The 21,217-nt window shown below is 34.4% G+C and overlaps 1 protein-coding gene across 3 annotated transcripts; it reads left to right on the top strand.

Moving 5' to 3' along the window:
- Positions 1 to 827: 827 nt before the first annotated feature.
- Positions 828 to 19,543, top strand: LOC107469351 (cycloartenol synthase). 3 transcript variants are annotated; one of them, XM_016088729.3, is made up of 20 exons: positions 2,225 to 2,671; positions 4,840 to 5,096; positions 11,564 to 11,771; positions 12,981 to 13,166; positions 13,508 to 13,597; positions 13,678 to 13,872; positions 14,002 to 14,086; positions 14,789 to 14,955; positions 15,630 to 15,818; positions 16,204 to 16,317; positions 16,553 to 16,675; positions 16,756 to 16,878; positions 16,960 to 17,058; positions 17,351 to 17,407; positions 17,730 to 17,776; positions 17,881 to 18,024; positions 18,178 to 18,355; positions 18,689 to 18,769; positions 19,012 to 19,095; positions 19,199 to 19,543. In XM_016088729.3, exons 3-20 carry the CDS (start codon positions 11,574 to 11,576, stop codon positions 19,310 to 19,312), a joined length of 2,274 nt encoding a protein of 757 aa, XP_015944215.1. In that variant the 5' UTR covers positions 2,225 to 2,671; positions 4,840 to 5,096; positions 11,564 to 11,573; the 3' UTR covers positions 19,313 to 19,543. The 3 variants fall into 3 exon arrangements, with proteins under 3 accessions (XP_052111442.1, XP_015944215.1, XP_015944214.1); XM_052255482.1 differs by lacking the exons at positions 2,225 to 2,671; positions 4,840 to 5,096 and adding an exon at positions 828 to 1,311; XM_016088728.3 differs by lacking the exon at positions 4,840 to 5,096.
- Positions 19,544 to 21,217: the final 1,674 nt, after the last annotated feature.

The raw sequence follows: 21,217 nt of genomic DNA, 5'->3' as shown, positions 1-21,217 counted from the left end.
CATTCAGGTTAGGCATAGGGTTTCATCAACATACAAAAGGGGGATGGGGAGGGGAGAGGAATACCCTGAAACGATGTCATTTTCAAGTTTTCTTTAAAAAAAAAGCACGGCCCGAAATCGGGTTGAATTAACCAGCTAGGTCATCGGTTTTACTAAAAACCATCCAGGTCGAACCAGTTTTTGCTGGGTCCAATACTTGTCTGGTTCGACCGGTGTCTTGGCCTGGCCAGGTGATCGGGTGACCGAGTTTTCGGTCGAACCGGCCGGATCGAGCCGGGTTTAATAACTAACATTCCTTTAATAAATATATTAAAGCCATGGTTTTGAAAACCAGACTAGAACAGCCGGTTCAAACAATTCAACTGTGAACCATCAGCTTAAACAGTTCAGTTTGTCATGCAAAACCGTTAATCCAAAAATCAAATTTAAATAGCTGAACCTGTCAAGAATCTGCCAGTCGAACCAGATTGGGATCCGACCGCTTCTCATGAAACAATGCCATTTCACGTTAAACGTAAACGAAATGGAAGCACGCGTGAAGCCCAGGGTTCTAAAAACCGGTTCAAACTGTTTTGTCGAACCGGTCAAATCGTTAACCGACGAGATTTGCAGTTCAGGTAGAAACTATAATCGCCAAATTTGAAAACAGCTGTTGAACCGCCAAATCGGCCAAGAACTGATCAGTTGAACCGAACCAAAATTTGGCCAATTTTCAAAAATTTTCCCAAATGACGCCGTTTTGTTTCAAACCAAAGAGACCCTAACCAAACTACAGCACCCTCACAACCTCACTCACTCACTCATTCCTCCTTCTAGCCCCTTTCATGAATCAGAAAGCAACCCAACCAACCCAACCAACCCTAGCTTTCAAACTTCAAAGGCTCAAACGACAACCCTAGCCTCCACCACTGTCGTCGTCTTTGTCGAGCAGCTTCGTTGTGGTAGCTGTCATCTTCGTTTCTCCTCTGGTCACTTTCATCTTTGTCTGCCTTGTGGTCGCCATTGTCCTCGTCTGCCCTCTGGTCCCCGTCGTCTTTGTCTGCTCGTCGAAAGTCAGTGCTCAGTGCTCCCATTGTCTCTTTTTTGCGTCGCGACAGCTCCACTGTGCTTGTTCGCGAGGTCGCGGTGAAGCACACTCGTAAAACCATTATCGCCAGTCTCATTCATCGTGCGACCACCATCCATTGCCCCACCATCCTCGTTACCATTTAGCACCCTGTCACTGCCTTCAATCGCTGTATCTTCTCCTTTGTTGTTCACCAACGACCTCGGTGCCATTGCTTTGCTCCGCCGTGTGACAACAGATCCATAGTGAGTGAGGTCGCATTTTGGTCAATTGAATTTCTTAGATCTAAAATCTCAATGTGCTATTCTATTACTTCTTCTACTGCATCCCTGATTTTTGAATTTTGGCATGAAGTTTTTTAATTGTTGCAAATGGTTCTATTGATGCTGAATTTGTGTTGCTGCTTCATTGTAATTACTAATTTGCTATCATATAATTTTTGTTGTTACTGAGTTTAGATATGAAATTATGGTTGATGATTGTTGAATTATTGGTTGATTCTGGTAAGATTGAACGCTTATCTGGTTGTTAGCTATGATCAATGTTCTAAAAACCGTATCAGACTAGCCGGTCAGATCGGTTCAATTGCAAAATGGGTTGAACCCGTTGGGCCGACCCACTAAATCCGCTAAAAAAGGCGGGTCGGGCTAGGATTTGGAGTTCGCTTAATTAAAAAAATTCGCCAAGCCCGCATCACCAAATTGGCGGATTTTGGCGGGCAAGGCGGACTGGTCCGTCGGCCGAAGATTTTTATTATTATTTTTATTAAATAAAAGAGTGATTACTATTATAAAACTAATAATTATAGAATTTTCAAACACTTTTCTTTTTTGTTTTTGTTTTTATTTTTCATTTAGTTATTAACTTTATTTATTTTATTTTATAATTTCGTATATTTGTTCAAATTATGTGACTTATTTTTTAAAATAAAGATGGTTCTATTGACAAATATTATTTTGAACAATTTTATTGAAGTTAAAAATTAAAAAAAAGATATTAAAATTTTTTTTTATTATAATTTGACTATTTTTTATTTGTACTTGATTTTTTAATTATTATTTTTGGTTAATTTTAATGAATTTTATTTTTTTAAAAAAAAGTCAAGCGGGTGCCCGGTTCACACAAAAACGGAAGCTCCTCCGTTTCTCTCTCCCTTTCCGCCTTTCTTTCTTTCATTCGGAAAGAAATCACACAACCCCAGCCAAAAAAACCCTAGCATTGTAAGCCTACACCACCGCCGCAAGGAGTGGCATACTGCCGCGTCCGTCGCTCGCAAAGTTCGCCATCCGTTCGTCTATCTAGCTTCCCCTGTTTGCTGTCCCCAATCGCGGCTGCTTCCTCGAGCTCGGTGTCCGTCGTCTTTGTCTGCTCAGCAGCGCTTCCGTCGCCGTTTGTTTGCCGTTCACGTTCGCGTCTTCGTTCAGCTGTCGTCTTTGTTCGCGTTCTTCGCCGTTCACGTTCGCTCGGCGTTTACTGTTCGCGTTCACTCGCCGTTCACCGTTCGATTTCGCATTCGTGTTCGTCTGGAAGCCACGTTGCTGTGCTTCAAACTCTGCGATCAACGCGCTCAACCTAGCCGTCGAACTGCTCTCTTTTGTCGCCGCCGTGAGTTCCCTAAACCCACCAACAGACAATACACTCACACAACACCAATACTCTGCTTCAAACTCTGCAACTTCTGATTTCTATTACAATAAGTAACTATTTGATTTGGTAGTGGTTTGGATTATTTCATAGACTGAATTAAAGTTACAATAGTTATGTTCTCTTCTCAGAAGCTTTGAATTCTCTTATTTCATCTTAATTTTATCGCACTCAACATGCTTGATGAAATGCTTTAACCATATTTCTGTTTGGTTTTATAATTTCTAGCTTTCAGAAACTTAGTAAGTTGATTGCATGTGAAATTAGAATAACTGGATCTTAGTAATTAGGAAATTTTAGCTGCACAAACAGCATCTTTGCAGAAAACATATTAGCATGATGATTCCACTTGCATTAGTGTTCTTCTGGTAAATTTTAACTGTTATTGTGAATTTGTTAATTTGCTAATTGTTCTTGTGTTGTTGTTCTGTTGTTCGAATGTTACTTTTAATTTTTTGTTTTTGTTGTGATATTCTGTTCTTGATTTAAGCTGTGATTGAAGGTTCTTTGGTTTAAGTATTCTTCACTTTCGTGTAAGCTTACCTTTTAATTCTTTGAGCATACACGGATCAAATCATTGTTTTCAGCAATGGTGATTTTTAGAATTTTTTTTTTGGGTTGCTTTGTTTTAAATGTTCCTGTTGTTGTTGTGTTTTTGCTGTGATTTAAATGTTCTTTTGATTCTTTTTTTTTTCCGAATGCCCAGTCAGTACTTGGTTGATTGGTTTTGCTCACTGAATGTATTTGATGATAAATTTTAAATTGATAACTCTATTACTGCTTTACTGTCTGTTTCTGTAGTTAAATTTTATTAAAGTTTCTTGAATTTGCACTGCCTATGTTACTGATTCACTGTTCCTTAATTGCTTTTTTTGTTGTTAATCATTGTGATGAGCTTTGTTAAAATTGGGTTGAAAACTGCTAATCTTTCTTCATTTTTCACTGTTCTAACTTCTGTTCTTATTAAAAAATTTGCAATTGGTGATCATTTGATTTATTATATGCTTCATGTTTTCATTGTTCTGTTCTTATGAAGAAAAATTTGCAATTAGTGATTGTATGATTCATGTTTTGATTGTTTTGTTATATAAACAAAATTCTGTTTTCATTGTTTGGTTGCACTGTCCCTGTTCTTGATCTCCGCCGACTTGCTACGCCTCCTCCGTGTTGGATTCTTTTTATTTCAGGCTCTGTTGTGTGTTTGTTTCAGGCTCTGTTATGTGTTTATTGTGCAACTCTATCATTTTTTGTTTTACTTTTTGACTTGGCTACATTAAGACAATATTTTCTATCTTTATCTTTAACTTGTGGATTGTAATTCAATCCAGCTATTTTTAATGGAAGTATAATTATGTTAATTGGGAAATGGATCCTTTCAATTTTTAACACTTGAGGGAGTAAAAGTGATCTCTCACCATTAATTTTATAAGTGGGACCAAGAATAAATATGAGAGAGAGAGCAATGAAGGGCTAAAGATCACACTTTACACTCAATTTTTTCTACAATTGAGAGGATCCACTCCCTGTTAATTGTCAACAAATTTGCAGCAAGATATTGCATATTTTGATGATTAATTACATTTAGTTGGTGATATTTTATGTAGGGTTTTAAATTTGAAAGATATTTAGGATGTTTATTTATAATTTATTTATTATTTTATTATGGAACGGTTTTTCTGGTTGAACTACAGTTAGACTGGTTGGACCAGTAAATCAGTGAAGCAGTGACTAAAGCGGTTTGATGACCAGTTTGGTTTTCAGAACCTTGGCTATGATTGAATCATCTTAGAGCTTTCCCTCCCATAACTTGAATCATTGAATGATTAGCTATGCTCCAGTGCTGTTCTGTACTCTATATTCTGTATTCTTGGTAGGGGTGTGCAAAAAAATCCAGATTTTGGATTTTAAACTAAATCCAAATCAAACCATTAAAAAAATTCAGTTTTAAATAGAAAAATCCAAACTAAATTGGATTGATTTTATAGTTTGGTTTTTTAATCCAAACCATTTAAACAGTTTTAAATCTGGATCCAGATCCAAATTTAAGAAAACCCTAAATCTGATTCGGTGAACCACTGAACCAGTTCACAGTTCACACCTCGCACTAATCCAGTCCTCTTCTCCTTCAGTTCTTCTCCTTCAACCGTGTAGTCTCCGCCGCAGCCGGCACCGGAGCAGGCAACTGGCACCGGCACCGTGTTGTCTCCTTCAACCGTTCAACGGCCTCACCTCTTTTTCTCTTCTTCTGCCTTTGGTTTTCTCCTTTCTCGTTTGCCGTCGTCATCCTTTGGTTTCACTGTCGCCGACTCGCCGTCACAGGTGCGGGCTTCCGGTTCTTTTGCTTTCCATTCGCCTCTGCTCGTGCTTCTAGCCTCTGGGTCACAGGGTTAGTACCATTTGCCTCTGCTCTTGCTTCTTTCGTATTTAATTTTTTTAATCAGTTGATAATTGCTTTACAATTAGTTGATAATTACTTAATAAGTTGATTGGTGCTGGTAAATAATCTCATACATATTTGATTGATTGATTGATTCTCACGGGAAAGAAACTGATGTAAAAGAAGCCAGCTGGCGATAGTTAATCTTTGATGATACGTAACTCTCCAACAAAATGAGCTTCAATTCACGCATTCACTATTAATATGAACTTGATTTGTGAAACTAGAATGCACATTGATTTCTGCCTCTTGATGAATTCTATGAATCTAGAATGCAATGCACTTTGAAATTTCCCCTGTAACTGTGTGGTATTTGAGATTGAAATTGCCCAAATGCAAAAAGGTTTTTGGAGATTTGCATTGGCTTTTGTTTCTGTTCTGCTGTTAGTAGTATTGCTGTTTCTAGTTTTTTACTTTGAATTATTTCTGTTCTACTGTTAATAGAATTGGCTGCTATTTCTAGTTTATTTCATAGCAATTAGCACCAATTTTTAGTATGTGAGGTACATAAGGCTGTTTTGGTAGGGTAGTTTATGATATTTTGTGGTAAAATGAGTATGGTGGGTTAAGATTTTAGGATTCGGTTAGAAAGGTGATGGTTCTATATAAGTGTCATTTATGGTTTGTAGGGGATCTTGGGTTTGATATAGGTTAAATACATGTTTTTAAGGTTGTTGAGGTTGTGTTTTGCCAGTGAGGGAGTACTAACATTGTGACCATCTTCTCTTGGAGACCCATCTTTGACTTGCAACATTCCCCTTCAAATGTAATCATCAAGCAATCATATCTCACAATAAAGATCTCAACTTCTTTTCTTAATTAATTTATTTGGGTACCCACCTTTTTTGGCTTTTTCCTTTTTAATTTAATTTTTTTCAACCCCAGATTTATTTGCATTGCTGAGACCCTTTTATGTCCTTGGGAGTGTTTCATAGTTCACAAATTTTTGGCTTTGCACTTAACAAAATGACAAAGGTGTTGGGGTCATAGTCATACATTAACTTTGTTTTATTAACTTTGTTTCTCCGAAATAAGTGATGCCTTGTTTGTGTTCCTTGGCTTTGGATCTTTGTTAGTTTGTTCATTTGACTGAATTCGGATTACATTTGAGTCTACCAAGTACTAATATTAAGCTGCAACTATTTTTAAGCATTACTTTTCTTGCGTTTTTTCCCTTCTTTTTTCGGTTATGTTTTTCATTTGTAATCTTATTTTCTATTTTTTGCAAGGTTCTGAAAACCGGTTCGAACTGGCCGGTCGAACCGGTCGAACCGCTGACAAATGCGGTTCAAACAGAACCTATAACCGGAAGATTGGAAAACCGGAGTTGGAACGTTGAACCGGCCGGGAACCAGTCGGTCGAACCAAACCGTGACCCGGCCGGTTTTTGAATTTTTCCAAAAAACGGCAACGTTTACTTCGTGCAACGCTAACACCTTAAGTTCCCTAACCGTTACCCCTCCAGACTCCAGAGTCTTCCTTCTACTCTCACAACGCGAAGCTGCACTCCCTTGAGCTTCTTCAGTCCTCCGTCGTCTCAACGTCATCGAAGCCACCGGCGCAAATTCCGTCCATCCACCGTCGCCATTGCAACTTCGAGCTTCGAAGCCACCATCATGACTTCCTTCCCCTCTCATCTTCGATCTTCAAACGTTGAAAAGAGGCAGCCCTAAGCCTCCGTATCCTCGCCCTTCTTCAATCTGTCCAGCCACCGCAGGGGAGGAGAGAGCCTCTGCTGCGCGCCGCCGTGCCTCCATCGCTGCCAATCCATCACCGCCGCTGCTAGGGTTTGTTGGAGCTGCGCAAAGCCATCGTTGTTGCTGTCACGTGAGGAAGGAAGCGAGAGAGACCGAAGCTGTGAGAGAGAAGTCACCCTGCCGAAAGCCGCTGCTGAAGACCCCATGATAAAAGCGGTTCTGCTTGAATCTTTGAAAGTTGTTCTGATTTCTCCACTATTGTTGATCTGCTACTTTCTTTGCAATTGTCTCTACGCGTACTTGATTTTCTGGATTTAGAGTTATTTTTTGATTGAATTTCTGGATATGAATTTTTTGCAATTTCTGTTGATTCTTGTTGTTGTGGTTGAAATTCACAATTGAAATCTGATTCTTCTTCTTCGTCAATTTCATATCTGGACTCGATGATTTGTGAACTGATCTTGTGAAATTGAATTTGTGATCTGTTGGATTTGTTGTTAAATTGCTTGTTGAATCTGAATTTGCATCAAGTTCAGCCTCTTTTTTCTTGAATTTCTGTTGATGCTGCTGTGATTTCTTGTTCTGTTGATAGCTGAGATTTGGTTGCTTCTTGTTCGATTTGTGGTGGTTGCTGTTGTTGCCTTAGTCTAGCTTTAATCTCTTCCCACTCAATTTTTCATTCCAGCAAATTTCTGACAAGATTGGACGCATATCCGTTGCTAGCGATGATAGAACACAATTTCAAATGTTTCCAAATTGGCAAATGGATTGAGCGCCTTCCATAACTGAAACCATCTCTTGAATGTCTCTTATTTATACTTTAAAAAGACTGAGCAACTCTAATGGGCATAACTAGTACCCTTCCTAATATTAAATCGTAACATTTAGTGGCCACTGTTTATGAATATCAAAAGTATGCAAAATCAGCAGAGGATGCTATTGCTGATGTTCTCAGAGCAGGTGTTTATACGGGTTTTTCGGTTTAATTACGGTCGAACCGGTTGAACCTATGAACCAGTAAACCAGTAATTAAAACGGTTCGATTGTCGGTTCGGTTTTTAGAACCTTGATTTTTTGTGATGCAAAGTGCCTCATATAGAAGACTATGTTTGAGTGATGTACCTTGCTTTATATGCAGATATATTTTCCTCCAAGGTTGTGGTTGTTTGATGATTTTGTTAGCATCTTTTGATATTTTGGGGTGGTTGTTTTAGGGAGATTTTTCAGTGGTATTCTTTTGATGTTTTGAGAATGATTAAATGTTACATAAATTAGCTATTGTCATTAGATTTATAAAGAACCAAATCCTAGTTGTAATGAACCTATATAGTTTAAAAAGATTAGTATTAATTTTACTTTTAAAAAAATTATGGTTTGAAAATTAGATTTCTAAAAACTGGTTTTAAAACTGGGTTTTTTGTTAAAAAGTCTGGTTTTGGAAATTGGATTTCTAAAAACTGGTTTTAAAACTGGATTTTCTAAAAAAAATTGGATTTTAAATTTGGATATTTAAAAACCGGATTTAAAACCAGTTTATATATAAAACGGGATTTAAATATTAAAACCGGTTTAGAACTGGTTTTTCTTTTTAATCCGGTTCCAGTTTGGTTTCATGAACCACAAAACTGTTAATTTAATCATTGAATGATTAGTTTACTGTTTGGATTTTTTTTGGTTAATTTATGGAAAAAAATTGTTAATCTTTGTTAAAATTGTGGTAAAATTTTGCTAAAATTGTGATCAGCTGAAAATCTTGTTAATCTTTATTAAAATTATGCTGTAAATTTTGCTAAAAGTTTTTCAGGTTTCTATTTGTTCATTATGATCTGTCTTTTGTTATAGCGCAATTTTTGTGAGAACACAACACTATTGATTTGCTCATTTGATTGTTGTTCAATTTTTGTATGAACATACTCTTGTTATTAAACTTAGTACCTACATTGTTTTCAAGACTTTCACACTATATACTATAGTAGTCGTAGTACTTTCACACTCTATATTATAGTAGTAGTAGTAGATGAGAATTGATGGTGAACTACTTACTACTGCCATATGAAAATATATTATATAGGATGTGTCATTATGTAAATTCTTAGCTTGTTGAAAAGTAGGTGTGTTTACTGTTCAAACTAAAGAATAATTTTATGCAATGGTAATGGGAAACCTTAAATTCTGGTGTGTTTAATTCTTGTCTTCAGAATGCTACTGTTTGAATCACACTGCTGCCATGATCCACTCAAGAAATGAGATATTAAACACAAGTGTGACATATTGTCAATATTTTTTTCGTTATTTGACTTGAGTTTATGTAGTACTTTTAATTTAGATGATATTTTAAAGTTTATATTAGAATATAATTATGTTTTAGTATGTTTATTTATATTTTATTTATTATTTTATTATAAAACGATTTTTTCGGTTGAACCACGGTCGAACCAGTAAACCAATGAATCAATAGCTAAAGTGGCTCGATGATCGGTTCGGTTTTCAGAACCTTGGTGAAGCCACAAGAACCAACCCTGTTAGGGGAACGTGTGAAGTACAGAAGCCTCTCCTCCCAACCCTAAGAGCCCCTTCTCCGGTTTCTATTATCTCCTTCCTTCTTTCTCCCCAAACAAAAACGGAAACCCTAGCCTCATCGTCGCAAGGAGTGAGCCACCCATGCTGTCCATCGCAGTCAGGGCTCCTCTCTTTGTTCTGTCAACATCCTCCAAAGAAGAATCCCTGTTGGCTCTCAGTCTTAGTTTTCCACCGTCGATGTCATCTGCTCGCAGTCGTCCTTCGAAGGTTAGTGCTCACTGCTAGTGCTTGTTCTTTGTTTGCTCCGCCGCGCTTTTGCACCGTCCGTCGTCCTGCTCGTCGCTTGGTCTCTGTCTCCGTGGTGCTTCTGCCCCTCTGCTCAGACCACTCAGAACGAAGGCAATAGCTTCATTTTTTTTTTTAATTTTCGTTCTCTGTTCTTCATTCTTTACTCAGAACATTGTTTTTTTTTTTTGGATTCTGCTAATGCTACTCAGATTGAAATTTGAATTTAGCTGTATTATACTCTGTTTTCTTGTTTTGGATTGAATCATTGAATGATTAGTTGATTTATTTTTCTGGTTAATCTTTGTTAAAATTGTGCTGATTCAGTTGATTTAGTTCATTGTTTAATCTTGTTAATCTTCATTAAAATTGTGCTGCTGTTTTTTGTTTTGTGTTGACTCGATTGTGCTTAGATTGTGACTGTCTTAATGACTTAATTGTGCTTAGATTGGATGATTAATTTATTAGCCATGGCTGTTTTGCTGTGTTACTGTTTTGTGTTTTGTATTTTTATATATAGTGATGTGCTGTTGTTTTGTGTTTTGTGACTTAATTGTGCTTAAATTGAATGATTAATTGATTATTGATTGGGATGATTGTTCTGCTATGTTGCTATTTTGTGTTGTGATTTTTATATAGGATGGTTATTCTGCTATGTTGCTATATTTTAGGATGTTTATACTAGTACTAGGAAATATGAATTATATTCTATAAGCACCCTTTTATTTGGATCTTAAGACTGACCTTTGTGTGTAGCTTCACAAATTATGTTGCATTATGAAAGTCTTAATTCTCAGATTAATTTATTTTTTCTTAGTTTAAGGTGGATATATGAGTTTTTAAGTAGTGATATGGTGAAAAATTTTGTTTTTGATTTACTCTTATTTTTCCATATAAATTATGAGTATCATGTCATTATACAATAATAATTTAATTTTAGTCATAAAAAAGATATACATAATGCCATTAAAGTTTGAATAATATTTTGATGTTTGTATTTTTTAGGGTGTATTTATAATTTTAAAATTTTATTATAAAATGGTTTTTCCGATTAAACCATGGTTGGACCAGTAAACCAGTAAATCAGTGACTAGAACGGTTCGATGATCGATCTGGTTTTTAGAACCTTGATTAAAACTTAATTTTTTTTTCAAAGCATTAGTTAAACCGAATATTTAATACGAGCATTGATGGCATCATAGACTTATAGTGACTCACATTTTCAGTGTATGATATTCATATAATTATTGCATAAGATGTATCAACAACCACCCTCCACCAGAACCAGGTCAGCTTCTAGGGGTGTACATACAAAAACCAAAATGTGGTTAACTGGTTAAAATCCATAACCACATTTTGGTTAACCAATTTAACAAAATTTTAAAAATTATATTCATATTTTTTAAAATAGGTTAACCAAAACCAAATTAAAAAAAAATCGGTTTCTAACTGGTTAATCAAAACCAAAACCAAATTCGAAAAATTCTAATTTCAATATTTTAGATTAAAAATTCAATTTAAAAAAAAACTTTTTTTTATGTAAAAACCGTTTTTTTTATAAAAACTGATTTTATGGTTTTTTAGTACAAAAACCAGTTTTTTTTTCCAAAAACTAGTTATTTTTTTAAAATCGGTTTTTATTTTTATAACTGGTTAAAAATCGGTTTTAAATTTTTTTAACCGGTTAATAACCGGTTTATCATATAAAATCAATTTGGTTAATTAACCAAATCATGTACACCCTTATTAGGTTCTACAACATCCTGTGGCTTCTTAAACCCAATGACATGTACTTACTCTCATTTCTACATACCTTCCTTCACATCCATTTTCATTTACATTTTCACTTTTGCATTTGCATTTGCATTTCATCTCTGTCACTTTCAAACTTCTTTCCGTTCTCGTTTGGTTTAGACCAAAGAGAATGTGGAGGCTCAAGGTTGCCGACGGTGGAAGCCCATGGCTTCGGACACTTAACGATCACATTGGCCGGCAGATTTGGGAGTTCGATCCTAATCTTGGATCGCCGGAAGAGCTCGCTCAGATTGAAGCCTCTCGCAAGATTTTCCGCGAGAATCGCTTTGAACACAAGCATAGCGCTGATCTCCTCATGCGCATTCAGGTAATCTTTTTCTCTGAGGTTAATTTCCATTCAAGTTTTGATAGTTTTTCTTTTTCTTTTTAGTTTAGTTTCTTTCTATTTTTGTTTTTAAAGTCTATCGTTGCGAGTTTGAGTGTGTTTTCCTCATTTTCTGATGTCATTGTTGAAGACAGTAAAGATGAAAGATTAGTGATTATAATAATGATGACGATGCTTGGTAAAACTTTAATAGTGATTATAATGGTGATTATAGTCATAATTATAATGGTACTGTGCATTTTTGTTACATTTTTCTGTTTGACATTGTTTAGGCGGGATTTTATCGGTATCTTAATTTAATTTGTAAGTTGAGTTGTTTTGGTATGAAACTGTGCATCTTTGTTCGTTTTGGAGGTTCCATGTCAAATTTGGCACTGCTGGTCACTGGCCATTTATTAAATTTTATTTTTATTTTAAATGTAGTGATGTGTTGAGTGATGTATTTTTATGCTTTTTCGATGAATACACTGCTAGTGACTTTGCATTTCTTGTTTTATGTATCACTCAATTCTTTTGGAATGATCATATTGAAGTAAATTTGTTTTATTTACTTACAATTTATACTATAAAAATTTCTTTTTATTTTTTTATTCTTTTTTATTTTTAAATAAAGTATCAAAAGTTACAAGAGCATTTGATTTGATTAGTGGTGCCTATTTAAAAAATTTTAAGGATTAGAGTTATCAATGATTCATACTTTATGTAGAGGAGAAGTGACAGCATATGTTAAGTTTGAACAGGTGGGTTTAGGGCAGTAAGATCATGAGTTGTTTTCTGCTACATTTGCGGAACTAATTGTTGTGCAGTTGTTTTCTTAGCTTTGTCTACAAAGTTGGTTGCTATTGGCATAATAATCCCCTCGTATAGAAATTCTGCTTTTAGTTATGGTTTTATTTGCTGTTAATCAATCAGACACTGAACTAGTTCATTAATTTCTTAGAAAATTGCGGCAATTATTATTATACTGTGTACTTGTTTGATTCTTGTTCCTTCTTCAAACTTGGAAATCAATTCGGAAGTGTTTTTTAAATTTTTAAAATGAGGACATTTTAGAAAATCATTTTATCATATTGTTATACTGGGAGGTTGTATATTATATTTTGTGCTTTGTTATGGTACCAAAGCTATAAGTTTCTGATATCAGAAATTCAATCCTTTTAAGTTCAATGATGTTTCTTAAAAAAATTGCAGTTTGCAAAAGAGAACCCAATTAGTGAAGTCTTACCCAAAGTTAGAGTAAAAGATATTGAAGATGTTACTGAAGAGATTGTGACAAGAACATTAAAAAGGGCCATTACTTTCTATTCAACCCTCCAGAGTGACGATGGACATTGGCCTGGAGATTATGGAGGTCCCATGTTTCTTATGCCTGGCTTGGTAAGTTTTATTTTGAACACTTGATCTTTTTTTCTTTGTGAAAATTTTTCTCTGTTAATTGTTATATTCCACATATTCTGACCTTGAAAACGCATCTTTTTTGACAATATTGAAACTTTAGCTTTCAAAATTGTGTTTGAAATTGTCTTCACCTCCAAATGATAACTGTGGAACTCAAATAATGTTTAGGTTAATTGTTATATTATGCATATTCTGGTCTTGAAATACATTGTTTTTGACAATATTGCAACCCTTGCCTTCAAAATTATGTTTGACATTGTCTTTCCTCTGATATGATAACTGTGGATATCTAATACTATTTGGGATATCCAATCAAACAGATAATTGCACTTTCTGTCACTAGGGGACTGAATGCAGTGTTAACAGAAGAACATAAAAAGGAAATATGCCGATATCTCTATAATCAACAGGTAAGAGCTTTGTCCCATCCTTCCCCCTAATCTTTGGGCTTGTCCTAGAAATTATTCTCATTAGTGAACTCTATCTACAGAACAAGGATGGTGGATGGGGTTTGCATATTGAAGGTCCAAGCACCATGTTTGGCTCTGTCTTAAATTATGTTGTTCTGAGATTGCTTGGTGAGGGACCTAATGATGGAGGAGGGGATATGGAGAAAGCACGTAACTGGATTCAATCACATGGTGGTGCTACTTACATAACATCATGGGGGAAAATGTGGCTTTCAGTTAAAATCTTAGCCTATCTTTGAGTCTATTTTTTATTTTAAATTTTCATCATATGAATATTAAGATATTTTTAATGATTTTACTAATGTATATGGTATATTTGTTTATTTTCTACTTTCTGATTATAGGTGCTCGGGGCACATGAATGGTCAGGAAATAATCCCATGCCCCCTGAGATATGTCTACTTCCATACTTGCTCCCATTTCATCCAGGTTATTGTGTTTTATTCTAATTTATCAATCAATCTTCTCAGAGAGAATACATGAACTAATAGATGTGTAAAAATATTCAGTTTAGGAACAACTATCCACTTAAGTGGTTATCGATGTTAATGAGCTGTTACATAAATGATAGATTGTTTCCAAGAGTTCATTTTTCTTTCATGCTTCATAGTTGAGTGTTTCATGATAGGATGTTTACAAATGGATAAAGTTTTTTTTATATGATTAGCTTTTGTATATTAGTTGGACTTCTTACTCCAGGAATAGAGCAAATTGCACTATGATAGTGAGAACTCCTTTCAACCTAACATGAAACCTGATCTTGTTGCTGGAGAGATACATATATTATTTTAGGTTGAACAATATGACTTAAAGTTTTACAAAAGACTTTTGATGTAAAGTTTGTACTGGAATTTATTTGTTCAATCTAGGAACCTTTGTGTCGTGATTAAGTACTGTATATCATCGTTACTGGATAAAAGGCTGGCATTGTTGTATGTGTTCATGAGTTCATCCAGCGTATGCAGTTCTTATTCCTTAAGAATGACTTCTATTGTTGATTACTTGTACAAAGAATCATTTTAAAATTAGTTGTCTATGTTTATTGTAATTTGTTTTTGGGTGAATTATCTTAAACACTGTTTAATGTTATATGTATTTTTCATTTTGAGTTATATTTTTTGTACTGTACAGGAAGGATGTGGTGTCATTGCCGGATGGTCTATTTGCCCATGTCCTACTTATATGGCAAGAGGTTTGTTGGTCCAATCACACCAACAGTGTTATCTTTGAGAAAAGAGCTCTATAACACACCATATCATGATATAGATTGGGATAAAGCTCGCAATTTATGTGCTAAGGTTAGTGATGCTTGTAAGTTTTAAAAACATTTTGAGCCTCCACACTTGAAATTTTCTCTTGTAGTTAACAATTGCATGGAAATAGAATCTGCTCTTTGTTCTTCGTATTGGCTTCTTTTTCTCGTCAAAATCATATGTTAACTATACTGTTGAATTGATACCAGAACTTATATCCATGCAAAACCGGTTACTATTGTTTATGCTCACATAATACCAATCTACAAACTACAATGACAACCATCTTGTCACTATTATTAGTGGTTACTTTGTTTTCCACCCCGTTATCAACCAATTAATTACTAGGATACTTCTTATTGCTTATTATTGTCCTTAGAATAATGCCATTGTAAACTATCATTATAACATGTTATTTTCATTTTAAAGCATTGATTCTTCCAAAAGCTTCAACTGATAGGTGATAATGCAATAATGGTTTTTATATAGTTAATGTCCTCTGTTGTTTGAATTTTGAAATTCCCTTGGCTTGAAGCTTGAGCAATGCAAGGCTCATTCCTTTTGTAATGAAATTAAACTTTGCGTGGAAGAATGTAGGTAGGAAGTGTCAGACTATTGGGAACTTCGTCATCAGCATTTGATTTCTCTTAAATTGTTAACTACCAATTTAATTGTGCTAAAGATAACGTTACAAGAGGATTGTGTTTGTTTTCATGCAGGAAGACTTGTACTATCCTCATCCATTCATTCAGGATGTTCTTTGGGCCACTCTACACAAGGTCGTTGAGCCCATTATGATGCACTGGCCTGGAAACAAGTTGAGAGAAAGGGCTCTAGCGACTGTAATGAAACATATACACTATGAAGATGAGAATACTCGGTATATTTGCATAGGTCCTGTAAACAAGGTAATTCTTGAGAGGGGACAGGAGTCACAAGGTTTCCCTTCAACTATTCATTGTTTCTTAACTTCCCACCCTTTGCATTGGGGTATTAGAAATCTCCTTCTGTTCGTCTTTGGATAACTTGCTTTTCTAATGACCAAAATAATTGTTAGGCTTTGGTTACATATTGATTTACTTTTACTGTGTTATTTTCATTTAGTGTTAAACTGTTGATTGTATTTTTTGTGGATGCTTGAGCACCCTTTTATTGTTCCCGTTATATATATATTTCCAGCTAACTGGGGACTTGATTAGCAAAAATACTGACAATTTTTATTCATTTACTTTTGGGGATAAAATTGAAATACTAATTATCTTGTTAATGTTATTTTGCACGATTCTCAATCAGGTGTTGAATATGCTCTGCTGTTGGATAGAAGATCCAAATTCAGAGGCCTTCAAGTTGCATCTTCCAAGGCTTAATGATTATTTGTGGATTGCTGAAGATGGCATGAAAATGCAGGTCCACATATTAGTCAACTTATTCTCTTATCAGAGTGATCAGAAGATTTTTTTGATATAATTGGACATATTCACAGATGATTAGGAATGATATGGGCTTAAAATTGATATTTATATAGTGCAAAATAATATGTGAAACTATTGTTGCAGCATTATTGGGTTTTTCTTAAGGTCATATAATAGTGTTTGTTCAAGCTTATATCACAAAATTTACTTGTAACCAATTTTTGTTGCAGGGATACAATGGAAGTCAACTATGGGATGCTGCATTTGCTGTCCAAGCAATTATTTCATCTAACCTCATTGAAGAATATGGCCAAACTATTAAAAAAGCTCATTCGTTTATTAAGAAATCACAGGTAACTATTACACTTTTATTACTATTGTTGCATCGGTCCACCCTTGTTGATCAACATTTCTCTTCTTTTTCTTGTAAAAGGTTTTAGAAGATTGTCCAGGTGATCTTAATTATTGGTACCGTCACATTTCCAAAGGTGCTTGGCCTTTTTCAACTAGAGATCATGGATGGCCAATATCTGACTGCACATCTGAAGGACTAAAAGTAATTATTGATTGAAAAAAGTAGAAGAAATTGTACTTGTTTAATTTATTCTGCCACTTTGATAAATATGCTACTTTTTAGGCTGCTCTATTACTTTCCAAAATTTCACCAAACATTGCTGGTGAGCCAATCGAAGCAGAGAGGCTATATGATGCTGTTAATGTCGTGCTCTCATTGCAGGTAATAGACTCGTCATGGCTGAAGCTAGATTATCTGAGTAGTTTGAGCAAATAAATCATTGATAGATTGGTGGAAGAAGATTTTCATTTTATCTTTTTCTTTCTTGTAAAGATACCATGTCCTCTCTCTATTTAACCTTTTCTTTCTCGTTAATTTGTTCATTTTTTCTATTAATTTTCATTTTAATCATATGAACAAATGGCTTCTTTAATATTTGTTGAATCTCTTTGAAGAATCAACGCTATTATCGAGAGATGTATTTATTCATTTATGAATTTTCCCAACTCTTCAGAATAACGATGGCGGCTTTGCAACATATGAACTCACACGATCATATAGATGGTTGGAGGTAACTTTCTTTTATGAATAATTAGAAATTAGCCTACTTGAATTACACCATGTGAATAATAAAGTATGAAAATCTGATACAATGTAGTCAATGCTCCCTCTGCCATCTTCCCCCAAAACTTATTTCTCAATTCGTCAAGCACGTGAATTTGAAGTTATACCACAAAAGCTACAACTTTGAAATTATTGTTTGTGAACAAAATTTTTTGGCCTTTCCTCTAGATTTTGGAATTACAGATGACGAGTTGATCCTGAAAATTTAGGAAGTTGATTTTGGATTAAGATTAGATACACACTTAGATGAATGCTTTCTCTTTTGTCAGATAATAAATCCAGCGGAAACTTTTGGCGATATAGTTATTGATTATTGGTAAGCTGTCAAATACTTGTTCAGTATAAGTTTTTGCATTCCTCTTCCTATCCCTTAACCCATCATTTGAATCTTTTAATATTTTTATTTGCTATGTGCTATAGTTATGTGGAATGTACATCAGCCTCTCTGCAAGCATTGGCATCATTTCGGAAATTATATCCCATGCATCGCTCAGAAGAAATAAGTCGCTGTATTAAAAAAGCCGCTGCATATATTGAAAGCGTTCAAGCTTTGGATGGTTCATGGTTTGCTACTTCCTTTTTGGAAACCACTATTTTCAAGTTTTTCCTATTGATTTAATAGTTGATTTATGCATGTAGTTTTGCTCTCTTGCTTTTAGCATGAATGGAACTTTGTTAGTTTAGTAGACCTCTAAACCACTCAAATTTGCTTAACAGGTATGGTTCATGGGGAGTTTGCTTCACCTATGCCACATGGTTTGGGATAAATGGGTTGATTGCTGCTGGAAAGAGTTACAGTGATTCCGCAGCCATCCGTAAAGCTTGTGAATTTCTGCTGTCTAAGCAGCTTTCAAATGGTGGCTGGGGAGAGAGTTATTTGTCTTGTCAAAACAAGGTTAAATTTACTATTTCTAAATGCCAATATCACTTATTTTTCTTCTTAGAAATCCCTAAAACTACTAAGCATTTTCTTGTGGGAGAGTCTTTTCCGAGTAGTGCATGCTGCATGCATAAACACGATAAAGAAGTTGTCGAGATTATAACTTTCTGGGAAGTGTGTAGGAAGGAAAGGAGAGTATAAGACGAAGAATTTGATGAAACTGATACAATTTCGATATAACGTATTAAATTTTGTTTTTACGTAACATTCAGTTAGAATACTCTATTACTTTCAGGAATCCAAAGGATGAGAATTATAATTATGTTTCTCCCAATGTCTGTTTTTCAGGTGTATTCAAATCTTGAAAACAACAGGGCTCATCTTGTAAACACATCGTGGGCCTTGCTGGCTCTCATCGCTGCTGGACAGGTATATACAGCAAAATATTTGCTACTTTTGTGCTGCTGCCATGGTTTTGAACTAATTAGTTTATTATTGCACCAAATCCATTCTTCATTGAGGTAGGATAATTTATCACTTAGACGGTTTTTAAAAAACTTAAAATAGCTTATACATATCCCACTTGTGTAAGTTCATTTTATCTTACATTTGCCTTATCATATAATTTTATATTTCACGTGGAATGTAAATGTATGAACATGTATGAACAGGCCAAAAGAGATTCAAAACCATTGCACCGTGCAGCTGCATATCTGATAAATTCCCAGATGGACAACGGTGACTATCCACAAGAGGTATTGACTTCAAAATCCCATATCTTGCATTCTGTATATTATTTAAATTGTTAAAATACCAAAAGAAATCAACTAAATCAATGTTCCTTTTCTCTCCTGTTAGGAAATCATGGGGGTGTTCAACAGAAATTGCATGATCACTTATGCTGCATACAGAAACATATTCCCTATCTGGGCATTGGGCGAATACCGATGTAATGTGTTGCAGGCTTGTTAATCTTTCTCCATCTGGATGTTGTCTGAATTGTTTCAGTTTTAGATCTTGTTTCCATGATTCTCTTATTGAATCATGACTAAATTAGTTTGGTAGTGAGCTAAACAAAGAGCTGACTTGCGGAATATTGCAATGTTAAATAAATAGAGTAAGAATTTCGCTAGGGAGACAATGAGAAATCTTGACAATGTGTACAATGGGTTCTAAATTTGGCCCAATATGAAGAAAAAATAATAAAAAATTTTCAAATTATCTAAACAAAAAAACTCAAACAGTTATTTTAAAAAATTAATCATTCCAACCCTGATTTATTAAAACATTTCACCCAAATATCCTCCTCCTTCTTTCAACCGTCTGTAACTCCTACTTTTATCAATCATTCACCTCGCCGGCCTTAGAAGCTTTCTCATTGGCCATTGTTGTTCACCCCTAATGAAAATAACCATCTAATTAAGGATAAAAATAATCATCTGTATATTTATTGAATTGAATATTAAACATATTTTAATGATATATAACTAAATTCAATTTAATCAAAATAAGAATTTATATAAAACTTAAAATAATTATTCACATACTTACTAAAATGATCATATACTTACTAAAATGATCATCTTAAATTGGCTATTGAAATAACTTTGTGCATACTGGAAAGGGATTATGTCACGTTTTGATTTTCCAAGTCCTCCAAACGGAGTTGAATTGGAAGTTCATTGGTCAAGGGATGAGCGTGGTGACGTTTTGTTTAGCCACGGTTGGAAAGAATTTGCACAATACGTGTCTTTCCAAGCGACACCATTTCTCTTGTGGATGATGAAGTCGGTGGTGTAGTTGGATTGGCAGACTCTGTGTTGAAGGAGTGGCATGCGATTATGCAGGAGGCTGCGGCGGTGTAGCGGCGCGAGGTGAGGACCGATGACGACAAGGATTAAACGTGTATTGGAGGACCGATGACGAGGAGGATTAAACGTGTATTGGAAGTTATAGTAAGATTAAAAATAACCATACCGTAGTGTGAATGAGTTTATATANTAATTTTATCTCTTTTTTTTAATCTTATTGTACATATTATACACTAAAGTCATTGTCTCTTGATACTTTCTCATAGAGTAAACTAAATCTAGGATAAGTACATTTTGTCAGAGTTCAGAATCTAATTTAACTTTTTGTCTACATACTACTGTTTTTATAAAATATTTGGGGACCCATTGCCCTAAAGAAGCTCCGCTCCTACGAACATGAGTTAATCACGTGTTACCATAGGTGAGAAAGCAGGGAGTTGAAAATATTATAAAAAAGGTTAAAAAATATTTTTTGTTTTTGAAATTTGTTACAAATTTTTAAAATATATTTAAATTTTATTTTATTTTAATTTTGTCTCAAAAACTTTCAATTTACATCAAATATATTTTCAACAGCTAAATTTTCAAAAAATTTAAGACAAATCTAAAAATAATTATGCTTAATTTGCTTGTATTAAAGGATGTTTTTATGAAATTGTTGAATTTATCTTAATTTTTTTAAAAATTAGCTGTCAAAAATATATTTAATACAAAACGAAAATTTTTTGGATAAAATTAAAATAAAATAAAAATTAGATATATTTTTTAAATTTTTACTAAATTTTAAAGATAAAAAATATATTTACCCTTAAAGAAATGTCACGGAATATAGTATAACAACAACCTGTGAGATGATCGAAAATATAATTTTAAGTTAAAGTATGGTGTCGTAGATAACATATAATGATATATTTATAACTATATAAAAAATTTAAAAATTACAAAAATAAATGTAACTTTCCAGAAAAATATAATTTTAAAAGGGAAAAATGTCACAACTCAAAAGAGCTTGTACCGGCTACTTTAAATTTTGGAAAAAACTACCAAAAAGATCCTTTTGTGAGAA

Source organism: Arachis duranensis, chromosome 10 (assembly GCF_000817695.3).
Source record: "Arachis duranensis cultivar V14167 chromosome 10, aradu.V14167.gnm2.J7QH, whole genome shotgun sequence".
Lineage (NCBI taxonomy): Eukaryota > Viridiplantae > Streptophyta > Magnoliopsida > Fabales > Fabaceae > Arachis > Arachis duranensis.
This window is presented reverse-complemented; position numbering and strand designations above follow the sequence as displayed.

Coding starts and splice junctions, on each gene's coding strand:
- LOC107469351 (XM_052255482.1), top strand. CDS start 11,574: ATGTGGAGGCTCAAGGTTGCCGACGGTGGAAGCCCATGGCTTCGGACA. Junction 13,167..13,507: donor TGTTTCTTATGCCTGGCTTG/GTAAGTTTTATT, acceptor CCAATCAAACAG/ATAATTGCACTTTCTGTCAC. Junction 18,356..18,688: donor ATTTGTCTTGTCAAAACAAG/GTTAAATTTACT, acceptor TCTGTTTTTCAG/GTGTATTCAAATCTTGAAAA.